The 14,366-nt window shown below is 44.5% G+C and overlaps 1 protein-coding gene across 1 annotated transcript in view; it reads left to right on the top strand.

The window, feature by feature from the left end:
• Window positions 1–14,002, top strand: part of HOMEZ (homeobox and leucine zipper encoding) — a 111,650-nt gene extending 97,648 nt beyond the window's left edge. The window contains exon 2 of the mRNA XM_078644978.1: window positions 9,076–14,002. Coding sequence (XP_078501104.1) covers window positions 9,293–12,025 — 2,733 coding nt within the window. The 5' untranslated portion in view covers window positions 9,076–9,292 and the 3' untranslated portion in view covers window positions 12,026–14,002. The remainder of the gene's footprint in view (window positions 1–9,075) is intronic.
• The last annotated feature ends 364 nt before the right edge of the window (window positions 14,003–14,366 follow it).

Below are 14,366 nucleotides of genomic sequence, written 5' to 3'. Positions count from 1 at the left end.
TCCATGACCAGACAAGTCAACGCCGTCTCCTCGTCGTGCTTCAACATCCTGCGCATGCTACGAAAGATCTTCTGGTGGATCCCCACCGAGACCAGGAAGACCGTCACCCAGGCCCTCGTCACCAGCCGTCTGGACTACGGCAACGCCCTATACGCCGGTACCACCGCCAAGCTCCAGAAGAGACTCCAGCGGATCCAGAACGCCTCGGCCAGACTCATCCTCGACATCCCACGAACCAGCCACATCTCCGGACATCTGAGAGACCTTCACTGGCTCCCCGTCAACAAAAGAATCACCTTCCGCCTCCTCACCCACGCACACAAAGCCCTACACGACCAAGGCCCGAGCTACCTCAACAGCCGAGTCAACTTCTACGCTCCCAAACGCCACCTCCGATCAGCCAACCACGCCCTCGCCGCCGTCCCCCGCATCCGAAGAGCGACTACAGGAGGAAGGTCCTTCTCCTACCTGGCCGCCAAGACCTGGAACTCCCTCCCTCCCGACCTGCGCCTGATCCAAGACCACCTCTCCTTCAGGAAGAAGCTGAAGACCTGGCTGTTCGAGCAGTAGCGGCACACCCCCCCCCCCCCAGCGCCTTGAGACCCTACGGGTATGTAGCGCGCTTTATAAGTGTCACTGACTGCTGAAGTAAAAAGTTTCTTATCTTCTTTATGGAAAGAAGATAAGGAACCTTTTACCCCAGCAGGAAGCCGGGCGCCCAGTCTGAAAAGGACGGGGCTTAGAGACAAAAGGCTGTGTCATGGCGCAAAGAAAACCCCACGCATTTGAGAACAGGACTGTCTTGACCCCTCCCCTGCACCGACGGTCCGCTGCACTCTGCGTTCCCATCGTCTCACCCACGCTGCAGTTTACCCCCCCCACGATGAGTCACAATGTGACTCCCAGACTCGAGCCCGTGTTGCTCTGTTACCCTGTTAAGACATGTTCGCCTTCAATCCCCTGATCTTATCTGTGCATTCCTAAATTTACTGCCTTTAAACAACTCTTTTCGTCTGATCAGGGAGGTTAATAGATGAGTCTCTTTCGCATGCCTGGTCCTTTTGCAAGCAGTAAATACGATGAGACAACTCTTTTGAACGTTAGCAAATCGTAACTGTGTCAGCAATTCAATCTCATTTATGCAAAATTAGAGTGCAACAGTCACCGTCAAAGAAAGGTGGTGGCTTGGTGTTGTGTGTGTGTGTGTCTGGCTCTGTGTGTGTCTGGCTCTGTGTGTGTCTGGCTCTGTGTGTGTCTGGCTCTGTGTGTGTGTATCTGGCTCTGTGTGTGTGTGTGTGTGGCTCTGTTTGTGTGTGTGTGGCTCTGTGTGTGTGTGTCTGTGGCTCTGTGTGTCTGTGGCTCTGTGTGTGTGTGGCTCTGTGTGGCTGTGTGTGTGTGGCTCTGTGTGTGTGTGTGTGTGTGTGTGTGTGGCTCTGTGTGTATGTGTATGGCTCTGTGTGTGTGTGGCTCTGTGTGTGTGTGGCTCTGTGTGTGTGTGTGTGTGTGTGGCTCTGTGTGTCTCTGTGTGTGTGTGTCTCTGTGTGTGGCTCTGTGTGTGCGTGTGTGGCTCTGTGTGTGTGGCTCTGTGTGTGTGTGTGTGGCTCTGTGTGTGGGGCTCTGTGTGTGTGGGGCTCTGTGTGTGTGGTTGTGTGTGTGTGTTTTTGAAACATAAAACGCGTTATTTGCAATGTCAATAGCTCAAACTTGCGTAAATACGCTACCTATTGCATTGCAAATGCAATAAGTCTTGCATTTGCGAGAGATTAAGCTATTGCCATTGTAAATGACAATGCCATTTCTTTATCTGTTTTCAAAACCAACACATAAATAAAAAAAATGTCATTTACAATGCCAATAGCTCTAACTTTTGCTAAGGCGAGACCGTTGCATTGTAAATGCTTGTTATAAATGAAGTTGACATAGACCTTAGGTCGATACAGGCAGATGCACCACAAATAGCTGGAAATCCCATACCCGTCTTACTCTTATGCAGACGATGCAGTGTTGCTCTCCAGAACCCCACTTGGCCTACAGCGACTAATGGATAATTTTAGCCTTTTTATTAAGAATAGGAATCTGTTAATACATAAGACTAAAACTTTTGCAATGGCTTGTGGTCAGAAACCCAAGAAATGTAAAACCTTTTATATAGAGAATTCCTGTGGAATCGGTCAATACCTTCTGCTACTTGGGTGTAATTTATTCAGGAAATGGGAATTGGACAAACAAACTTATCAATGTACGCTCCAAGATGGCTAAGAGTGCCCAGGGGATCTTCAGATTTGCAGCCAAGCTAGGCTTAAGGATATGGTTTACATATATAAGGCCAGATGTGTCGCCATAACCCTTTACTGCACAGGAGTTTGGAGCCATGATCATGTACAGGCATTCCAGTTTGAAGAAAACACTTTTATAAAACGCCTTTTGTGCTTACCACCATCAGCATCCACTGAAATTATACACTGTGAAGTAGGCATTGATTATTTATCGGATCTTATTGGCTTTCTGCCATTACTTTTATGGCGATCCATTTGGGCTAAAAAGGAGACAAAATGTACCCAATATATTATTAGAGACTGTCTATCCCTGGATAAAAGTCACAGGATCCCCTGGTTGAAGAATATTCGGGATTGGTTTAATAACTTATTCAAACTTTCTATCCAGGGTACCCTGGTTGTGCTACACTTATATCTAAACAGGAGATTAAAAATAGCTTTTTAGCCCATCAAAATGAAGTTCGCGGGAGAGTGATTGGGAAGCAACCCACTCTTGTGTATTTTATCAACAGCTGGAGGTTAGAAGAGGCTTCCAACATTACCTGTCAGTAGTAACTAGGCCCTCTCATTGCTTTGTTTTGACTCGTTTGAGATTAGGCATAGTACACCATCTAGTTGCCTTTCCCACCACAAATATGTGTCCGTTGACTTTATGTCCTTGTGTTGGGATATCCAAACAAAGTACCATCCATTTTTTACTATTTTGTAAGTTCTATTCCTTTTTAACCCCTTCGACGCTCATGACGAGCTGGGCTCGTCATGTCGTAGCCTCCTCGCATGCTCATGACGAGCCCAGCTCGTCACGTAAAGTGCGATATTAAAAAACCCAGCGTACGGGCGGAATTCCGCCCGCACGCATGCGGTTAAGACGATTTTATCTGAAACCTACATTCTTAAAATTTAATGCGAGAACAACCCACGCTGCTATGAATTTATTAGTTACGCTTAATGACATGGGAGTATGTTTTTATGTTGCTTCTTATATTTTAAAATCAATTGCTGCTAGGAAATCTATTATACTTGTTAATTAAGTGGACTGTTGTATGCACTGGATACTGTTATTAACAAATTGCTGCTAGGAAATGTATTATGCATTACTATTAATTGGACTGTCATATGTATCGAATGTTTTTACATGTGTGTTTTAAAATCATGTTTTTGCTTTTATGGTTGCTGCACAAACCGAATAAAGCCTTTTTTTAATTGAATTGTGAGCTGAGCGAGCAGTAAACTATTTCAGTGGACTTATAATTGCTCCGTCGGTCAACCGTCAATCATGTCAACATTTTCCAGTTTGCTTACCTGATTGTCTGTTCAGATATTCCCCAGATCGTAGTGCCGTGCTCGTCAATGAGGTGATTTATTGGTAATTATTGCAAGGCTTTGCTTGTTGAACAAGTCTGATTCATTAAATACCCAGAGCTTGCTCAAAGCTTAATTCATCAGATGTCACAGTAAACCTCTCCCATCTGTGGGATAAGTCGCATCGCTTGCTGTGACTGCAGGACAAAGCAGTCACCAGGCAGGATCACTAGACGGCTTCCGGTCACTGTACTCCAGTTGTCTAGTCCTGGATTTTCATTTACTAAATCTTTGATATCCAATGAGTTGGGCAACATTGTGTCCTAATGGCCTAGTGTCATCTTGTGATTCTACTGTCTTTTTAGCTTGTTGTACAAAGTCCTTTCTTGTGCATGTGGGAAACTTTGCAGCAGTGGAGTAGAGTAACATGGACTGGTCTGGGGCCCTGGGACTCAACAAACCAGTTGTACATGTGTATCAAGGGGTTTACATGTCAAAGCTAATGAGCTTCTTTGATGGCAGCTCTGTCACCAGTCTGCGCAAATGTCCACGTTGTTGACACCACAAACAGATGGAGATAGGCACATATTTGTTGTGAACAATTTCTTCCATAGCAGCATATGTTGTAGTATGCATGCCAGTAACACCCGTGCTCCTCGGCAAAATGAGGGTTGGGTTGTTTCTGAGTCCTGCCTGAAATGTTAACATAGACTCCTGTAAAATAAAATGATTGCTTTAAGTATACAATGCATCTAAGATTAAAAAAAAACGAATGAGTGATGATTAGAATACTTTTAACGTTTAAAATAGCCCCTCATGCATTGCAATACAAACATTCAATAGGAATCGCAATGATACAGCAGCCAACCAATGTCAAAAGGTGAGAGAGGACTAGTACTCTGATCAGAGCCAAAGCCTTTTATATGTTAAAATGACTAATCACAATAGGTCATATATATAGCTGTGTAGTTAAGTCATGCCTAATTACAGCACTCTTGATTAACAAAATAAGGATACATGACCTTTGGGAATCATCAAGTGTACTTGTCATTCTGTAAAAGTATCTGGGGTTCCACATACTCACCAAAAGGCCAGACATCAGTACGGGTATGAACTCCATAATGCCTCAAGATTTTAGGCACACTTAGAGTCTAGTAAGATTCAATTTAGAATATTTGATATGACCAAATGGATATTGACATATATTCATACCTGGGAATTGTATACCTTGGTATACCCGTTCTTGGTGGAATGTTTCCAGGTCAACTCATGCTGTTTGCTGTCACAGGGGGACATGAGGAGCTAATTGACATCCAAAAATTATAATGAATCATCACCCATGAAATTATTTAGATCATACATGCATTGTACACAGAACGCAATCTTTGATTAATTTTTTCAGTGAAGATGGACTTTTTAATGTTTTACTCGGTCCTCGTGTGCATATTTTGTCTGTCTTCCCTGTTGTTCTAACCCTCTTTGTCTTTGCCATTTACTTTCCGCTTGTTTATTTCCTGTTGTGCTGTTTTCCTTTATAATTTTTCCTTTTGTTTTCTACGTTGCTTTTTTCCCATCTGTGTCCACCCTATTAACTTAACATTTATTAGGTCTCGCCTGGCGACACTGAGCACTCTTGATATATCATCTTTTTTAAATACGCTATCTTGTGCAAACAGTATTCGGTTTCTAGAGTATGCTTTTCTTACGACACCCTAATTCCAGTAATTGAATGCTATTATGCTTTTTTCTTAATAACCATAGATTGTCTGTAAGAACCATTGTTTTCATATATATATATGGGTGCACAACGCCCATAGGGCTGAAAGGGCTTTAAACCCCCCCCCCCCCTACACACACACACACACACACACACACACAATCGTGTCTTAGCCGGGGCAGCTGAAGCTGCTATGGGCTCGACTAGGCAGTGTCTGGAGTATCTCCGGCACACCTCAAGTTGTTCACAGGTCTTTAAAGAAACTGGTTAACCAGGCTTAGTTTTTTTTTCTGGTTCCAGTACCTACTGGGCCCCCACTCTGCCTATTCTTTACGCTTGTATTTAACTTTTTCTGTCGTAGTTTGGGAATGAATTTCATGAAAATAAATATAAAGTAGGGTTGCCAGAAGAACAAGCATTTGCAATGCAATAGGTCTCACGAGTTTGAGCTATTGACATTGTAAATGACCATTCCTTTTATTTATGTTTTTGTTTTTAAAACTTAAATAAAAAGCCTTGTCATTTACAATGCCAATAGCTCTAAATCTCACAATCGCGAGAATTATTGCATTGCAAATGCTTGTTAAGTAAATAAAGTCTCTTGACTTACCATTGCTGCCTCGGACTCATCTCTTCATCATGCCTGTTGACGAAGTAGCACCACCCACAGGCCCTTCAAGGAATGGTGTGTGTGTGCAAGACCAATGTGGTGGAAGCATAGAGCGCTTTTTAGGTCTTGCCTGTGTCTCAGCGCATGCGCTGCTCGTTCTGGCGTTCTGGCGAGATCTATTGTCGTCAGGTCGACTTCGGAAGTGGGCTAGAAGCTCCGCCTATGCTTTCCGTTGGCGAGCGTCACAGTTTATGCAAAAGCCACGCTTTCTATTGAAAGCTAGGCTTTTTAGTGACCGCCCTGTCTCCCTTCTAGCTCGCCTCTACGGACTGGATTTTTTACTTGCAGTCTCACACGCTTGATGTGTTTCTGTCTTCAGTACTATATGTGGCACACAGCTTCCGGGACAATAGCATGCGCATTTTTGCCGCGCTTCCCCTTTACTAAGCTGCGGTGTCCATTATTTGAAACACAAATTCTTATGTTGTCATGCCATTTTTACTTCCCATATGGGAGTTCTTGAGTTTTTAGTCCGCTTTACCACACCGTAGCGTAGCACACCGTAGCGTCTCCATGCTGCGTTTACTTTTCGGAGCCTCTTGTTGTTTTTGCATTAACACACCGTAGCGTAAGCGTAGCGCCTCCATGCCGCGTTTACTTTTACAAGCCTTGGCTGTTTATCTTTATTTTTAGGGGCACATGTTATTTTCGCTTTCATACAGTTTGAAATTTTACTCTTTGCTGTGTGCCTTTTGCACTATTTGTGGCCCTTGCATTTTCCCGCATTGTGCAAAACAGCTTTCTGGTAGCGGGCTCTTCGATCTGATGGCGCTTTAACTTTGAGGGAGCGCGGCGCTTTGGTTTGGGTTTTTGGCTATTTTCACTTCAAAGACAAGCCCCAAAGAAAGCTGTGCATTAAACTGTTCTTTTGCTCTGTCCGCAGAAGAGGAACGAGGGATTCTAAAATACAACTTCTGTCCGCCTTTTCATATGTCCGCGCAAGTGCAAGAGAGGTTTATACTTTCAGCTAAACGGAACTGCACGCTGAAAAAAAGTATGCCAGTGTATTAGTAGTACGTGGTATGTTTAAACAGAAGACCGTATTTACTCCTTTAGACTGGCACCCAAAATACCCAGTTCTACGTTCAGTATGTTGAATAGATCCTAATGTCTTTTTCAACATGAGTAAGAAAACAAATCCTTCTCACAGTGATCCTTTCTCACATAATTTGAAGGTTTAAGCAGTAAATAGTGTTGCTTGAAATATACGTGTGAACGCATCAAAGCACAGAACGCCTGCTGTTGTCATGGCGCAGTGTCACGGTGCCAACGGGCAGGCCAGGGGTGGTAGCCGCTTCCTGTAACCCCCACACTTGACATCCACGAATTTGTACATGAACCGGAAATGACCTCCCTGAAGGCACCAGCAATTAAACTCATACAGCACTGAATGGCAATAGATTCGAATGCAGCTTCATAAAGCAGGACCATTATAGTAAGGACCCGGACTTCAAACAGCGCTTAATTTGCAACAAAAAAAGTCATAAGTGTGCAAGGCCCATGGTGCCATCCATGCCCTATTCTATAGTTGCTGAATGCCAGTACTTGTGCCTACCGCTTACTGTTGGATTAATAATTACAAGATTGAATATGAATATTGGTTATCAATCTAAAAAATATATCAGCAGCGCTATCAATGCAAAGCAAATAAGCACAAAAGATGTATTGTGAGTTTTGGATTTTCAAACAAGTCCTCTGCTGTGCACTGCTAAAAAAAAAAAAACTAGCATTTTCAATGCAATAGGTCTCGTATTTACGCGAGTCTAAACTATCGGCGTTGTAAATGACAATACCTTTTATTTATGTATTAAAAACGAAAACAAAATTAAAATGGCATTGATATTTGCAATGTCAATAGCTGAAACTCGCGTAAATGCGAGACCTATTGCATTGCAAATGCTTTTTGTTAATTTGTTTGTTAGACGCCCTACACGTTTTTGCAATTTTGTTCTGTGATAATAACTGTCTTATTGAGAGAACCTTAAAGTGAACATAAACGCTGGTCCGGTTATAGCTTTCTAGGGCCTAATGAACGAGACTGCGCTGTTGACATCTGTCTCTCCCGAATCTAGCTTAGGAGTGATGCGGGGCATTTGTCCATAACCCTTCTAAGACGCAGGCCTCATTCTTCCTTAGGACACTGTGTTGTAAATACTATCTGTATCTCACATCTCAATTGGATTTGTTCTTTATGTACTCTCCTCATTCCAGAATATGTATTCCTTGCACTCTACACTCCATGTTCTCTTGTTGGCAGTTTGCATACTGGTCAGCAGGCGTTGGGCCATTCTTTGCTGTTCTGCTAATAAACCTCCTTAATACGTTATTATACCTTGGAACTGATTTACTACACACTGCACTTCACTCACTCTAGGGCTGTAAAGACTTTGCTGGACCCCGGACTGTAGCAGGTAGAAGGCTTTGAAAGAGTTGTTCTCTTCCTGTTTTTAGGATGTGTTGATATGTCTTAAGCTCTGTGTGTAAGACATACCAAATGCTCCTCTTACTTAGCCCACAAACGCATCTGCCTCCATGGTTTGTACTTTGGGGAGGGCAGTTGTAAATGGTAGGTGGCTATAGTAATGCTTTTGGGGAGAATATTCGACTGCATGTTATGGAATAAACTTGTAGAACCTATAGAAACGCAAATCCTTGTGTGTGCCTTTCCCGCAAACCACATAACGTTGCTACTATAGTGTAACCTTCCGAATACCAGCTTGCCGCATTCCATTATTGCACTGTCTTAGTCTTCGGTTTTTTTTTCTTCGGGTTATTGTGTTTTACAGTAGGTCTATATTTTGATCACACCGCTGTGTGGAAGTTGGTCATAATGTGCCAGCGGACCCTTCCCTTGACCTGAATTAGAGAGAGCAGCTTAGTTGCGATCTGGGATTTTGAGCAGCCTGGTGACCTCTGCAGATCTTGCCTTTGAAGTGTGACATGAGATGTCGAGGGGTAAAGCAGTATGATGATGAGATGGGTAGAACGAGGATGCAGCATTAAGCTACTAGGAATGCCAGGTTAAACGTGCATGGGTGCTCAGAATAAGATGATTTTATTTAACCTTCCTCAGATGAAACTGAACTTACTCTACTTTGATTCCTCCGTAGGTGTACTGATGACCAAAACAGAATAACGTCAAGGCAGTAGACACCGTTGCCAGAAGGGGAGAAGTGCCAACTTTGCAAAAGCAAGGAAGTCGAGAGCACCATAGAACTGACCACAGCTCCGGACACGCTGCCACGGGGACATAGGTGGGCACGACGAGGAAAAAGACATCTCACTGAATAATTGTCTGCATCATCCAGTCCTGACCCAGCTGGGACCATGCCCCCCACGGCCAATAAGGGATCAGGTGGCTGTCCTACCAGCTCCTATGGACTCATATGTCTGCCACCTATATCCGAGGACCTACAGCTAATCTGGACACAGTCAGAGTTGACCAGTGAGTTGGACGACAATGAACAGCTTATCCACACCTTTAGTTACTTCCCATACCCCAGTCTACCAGAGATAGCCCTTCTCTGCCTCTGCTATGGGCTGCAAATGGAGAAGGTCAAGACGTGGTTCATGGTGCAGCGAATCCGCTGTGGCATCAGCTGGTCTTCAGAGGAGATAGAAGAGACACGAGGCCGACTCCTTCGCAGCCAAGACGCACTACACTTCAAGCCTCTGGTAGCCATGGCACGGCGGGCAGCCGGACGCGGACCAACACCAACAGAGCAAAGGGCAACAACCAGAGACACAGCCAGCTCACCAGCTGCCTTTAACAGTTTCAGGAAAACTGAAGTTGGTAAAGTGGAGATGGTTCATCGTCCACCCTCACTGACTGCACTGTCATCATTGGCCAACGCCCGCCCTCCCTCTTTGACTGGCCTCTCATCTTTGACCACCTCCAGGCCTCCTTCGCTGACAGGGCTATCTTCGTTGGCTAACACGCGCCCCCCATCTCTGACTGGGCTAGCCTCATTGGCCAACTCGTGCTCGCCATCTCTGGCTGCGCTTTCATCAGCGACAAATGCACGACCGGCATCTATGACCGGTGTGTCCTCATTGAACAACACCCGGCCACCATCGCTATCCAACACCAGCACGCCACTGTACACAAACTCAGTGCCCTCTCTGCACAGTAGTCCACGACCACCATCATACAATGCTAATATGCTGCCAGTACAGAACAACTCAAGGCCACCTTCATATACTAATTCTGGGCTACCAGTGCAATCCAGCTCTGGTCCACCTTTCTACACAGGCCTGACTCTGCCATCGCATAACTTGCGGCATGCCCCTTACACTAATGCTGGGCTACCATTACAGCCCAGTTCTTGCCTGCCTTATTACACTAGCACGGTTTCATCACAACACAATTCACGGTCGCTTTCCTATACTAATTCTGGGCTGGCTTTGCAGTCCAGCAGTGACCCACCTTTCTATGCCAGCACAACACCGCCATTGCAGAACAACTCGCGGCAACCACCCTACACTAATGCTGGGCCACCACTACCATCCAACTCCGGCCTGCCTTTCTACACTAGCATGATGCCATCTTTGCAGAACCCACGTCCGCCGTCTCACAGTAATGTGAGCTTGCTAACACAGACTAACTCTAGCCCACCATTGTACATCAACAGACCAGCATCTCAAAGTAACTCTCGACCACCATCGCTCACCAATATACGCCAGGCATCATACTGTGTTACAAAAGAGTCTGTTAAAACAATGTTGTCTGGGGACATGCAGCACCACCTTTCTAAGCGACCAAGGACAGAAGATGACTTAATACCGGAGCCTCACCCATCTCCTCATAAAGAAGTAATGGGGGAGTCTTCCCAGCCAAATCTGAGAGCTTCAGTAAGTCAGTTAAAGGAGGAGCCAGGCAACTCTTCAGAGCATGGTTACCCTTTATCAGAGCAATGGCAGGACCGAACAGCCCACAGACTGGAGGACAATGGCCTGGATTATAAACCTCATCAGCGATCGAGGAACTGGGAACTATCTAGTCCATTCTGCTCCCCCTCTCTGGAAGCCCAGAGTCAATCTGCTGCTAAGCTGCCCTCGGCGGCTGCTGGGAATATGTTTGATGTAGATGGTACTGAGGTGAGTGATGCAGTGGTATGTCTGCCTTCTGAAGAAGAGTTGCAGAAGAGGCTGGAGGCCTCTTCTTGGGACCTGGATGGGGCCAACCCCACAAATCCCCAGGGTGCACAGGGACAGGGGTACTCGAAGATGGCCAATGAAGATGGCAACTTTTTCCCAATCATGCGACGGCAGCGCAAGACCAAAGAACAGCTAGCAATACTTAAGTCTTTTTTCTTGCAGTGCCAGTGGGCACGCCGTGAGGACTACAAGAAGCTGGAGGAAATCACTGGCCTACCACGACCAGAGATAATTCAGTGGTTTGGGGACACCCGTTATGCTTTGAAACATGGCCAGCTGAAGTGGTTCCGTGACAATGTGCAGGGCTGCCCAAGTTGGTTGGAGCAGGCACAGCAGCAACTGCAGCTGCTGGACAGTGATGATGCCAGCCCAAGCCTGCCAGCCACTCCTCCAGTGTCCGAGCCCTCTCAGAACGGCACAGGCAATGAAAGCCCTTGGAAAGCTGGTGTCTCAACACCACCTATTCCTTCTTCACCTCCCAATGGCAGACCAGAGGAGCCAATGGAGGTGCAAAAACTGTCCCCATCACCACCTCCTCTAGCCCCTACGAATGCCTCCATCCCTCGGGTTGACTATAGTGTACTGGAACGGTACTGGGACTTGCACCGACAGATCAATGAGGGTGACACTCAACGGTTGGTGGAAGAGTCTGGGCTACGGTTACAGCAGGTCAAGGACTGGTTCCAAAAGAAAGCCATTGAGCCAGCAGAGGTAGAAGTCGAGATCTGCCTTGATGACGATGGATTGTTGGAGGCGGATGATGTTGGAGGACTGGAGGGGGAGGATGAGGCTGTGGGTGAGGGGGAGGAAGATTATGAGGATGAAGAAGATGACAATGCTGATGATGATGATGATGATGATGATGATGATGATGATGATGATGATGTGATCATCCAGGACTAGATAGCCCATTCTCCCCAAATCCTCATCCTTCTCGCAGCCCACTGTTTTTAACCGGTGGACTATTTTAAAGCGACTTGAAGACTTAATTGAAAATTAAGACAAATGACTGAATTGTCATATACCAAGGAAATTCTTTCTACCAGATCCCTCAGTAACTGAATCACTTTGTCTCGAAGTACTCCCACACTTAGCACACGTGGAAAAGAAAGACTTACAATGGTAACACTATCTGATATTTATAAAGTGTTTACAGTGTTCCTGGTACAGCCAGGCCAGTGTCTCAAGATTCTGGTCCTCTCATTACTTGTCGGTGTTCACTGTGTGGAGCTATATGTCTGGCCGCAATCAGGTACTCGGGCACAGACATAGATCAGAATGTAATGGAAAGCTCGGTAGCAGCTGCTCATCTCATTTTATCTGAGAAAGCATGCTCAGAAACACTCCTTTTCGCATCGATTAGTGACTGACTTTATTTCTCTGTCCTAACTGTTGCTCAACACTCCAGAGGGATGTAACACACATGACGCCTCCTGCTGCCCCCTTCTCCCCCTCCCTCTTCCCCTTTAACTTCCAATGAGGGCTGACTGAATTATACATAACCAAACAGTGGCCTGGTTTCATGTTTTAACATTTTTTTGTGCAGCCCAAAAAACTTATTTTTTATACTCAATATTTCAGTTATTTACTAGTTGGAGAAATAAAAACATCGAACACAGGACAGGCCTGTAAAGGTGTCTTTCCTACATCATAGTATGCCATTTCAGTCGGCCTACACAAGACATCTATATATCAATATAGTGCCTACTGGTAGAGGGTGACCTGGAAAATAAAGTTGCCCTCCTCTGGACAGATTTCTTTTTCATTATTTTTTCAAGTCTGCTGACTGAGTATAGACGTCTCACAGAAAAGTATTTTTGTAGTGTGAATTGGTTATTGATGTATATATAACCCGTACTCCTAATAGTGCAAATCCCCCCAAAAATTTTTTAACAAAATCATGGCAAAACCTCTTTGAATATGGACATGAGGGTATGTATGTATGTAATCTGACTCCTTTATGAAGCTGCTCTTCAAACAAGCTATATCTTTGCATTTCTTTTGCTTTCTTTTAGGCTAGCATTTGCACATACTAAGAATTTTGAAAATGTTTTCTTTTATATATTGAGAACCTTGGAAAACAACGGTGTGAGAGAGAAACAACACTACGGTCGAATAACAATGTAATAGTAAAATAGTTATTTTTTAAATTTATCAATAGGTCAAATAGAATTAAACTAATGCGATTGCTTTTATTTTATGGCTTTAGGCCTTACGAAAGCGCTTCGTTGCTGTTTTACGCACAGTACTGTCACAATGTTTGGAAGTAGAAAATCACAATGTATACACGAGGTCTCTCTCCGTAGCCTAGGGATGATGACCGACACATACCTTACGTTTGTTCAAACCAAGATTAAGTAACTCAATGATAATTATACATCAATGGAATTGTACCTAGCAGTGTGCGCAGACCCAGAATATTTTACATCTCATGTATACGGCGAAGAGCCCAGCTTGATCAAATGAGAAACTACCATCAAAAAGCCTATTGAGACACAAGTTCCTGAATTTTGAGCTCAGTTACATTACATCTCATATAGCGCAGCCTGCTGTCTAACATATCTAAATTTTGAGGAAAAGGGCAGTCTGATAGGCTTCTGTTAGGAGATTTAACAACACACTCTGCCCCTTTGAAGAGTCCATGGAATTCATTTTCTCATGATGCCTTGTACTGGCAGTTGCCTTACATAGTCAGTTATCTTTTCCGGCTCGTGCATGTGGGATCCCGGCACACTCTGGATGTTTTTTCTCCTATTCCTATCAGTTATTCCTTTTTGTTTTGGCTTGTTGTCTTTAACTCCGAAGATGTGTGAGGTATTTTTGTTGTCTAGGATTTTTCCTGTTCTGTGTAATAAAAAAAAAGGCTGCTACTGACACATACCAAGTTTGTGTGTGGTTTGTTACCATTATCTCAATCCATGAAGGAATTTGAATTTTTTAATTTTTTTTATTTTTTATTAAAGTTTTATTAAAATGAAAAAACAACATACTAGGCAAAAAGGGAAACTATGTACATGGACATGTGTGCACAGGGGAGGACACCTAGGCACAATGTTACACAGTAGATCAATGGCACATGGTGTGGGGAGGGGGGCCAGCGGGGAAACAAATTGAGAATAACATAAAGCACACAATATATGGAATGGCGGTTCAGGGGGACAGGGGGACTTCGGGGATTTCCACAGACGGAGGCGAACATATATTTCCACGGTATGCGTTCCATTGGCTCCAGATGCTATTCCAT

Source organism: Lissotriton helveticus, chromosome 5_1 (genome assembly GCF_964261635.1).
Source record: "Lissotriton helveticus chromosome 5_1, aLisHel1.1, whole genome shotgun sequence".
Taxonomy (NCBI): Eukaryota; Metazoa; Chordata; class Amphibia; order Caudata; family Salamandridae; genus Lissotriton; species Lissotriton helveticus.
The sequence above is the reverse complement of the archived record's forward strand: the minus strand, read 5'-3'. Positions and strand labels throughout refer to the sequence as shown.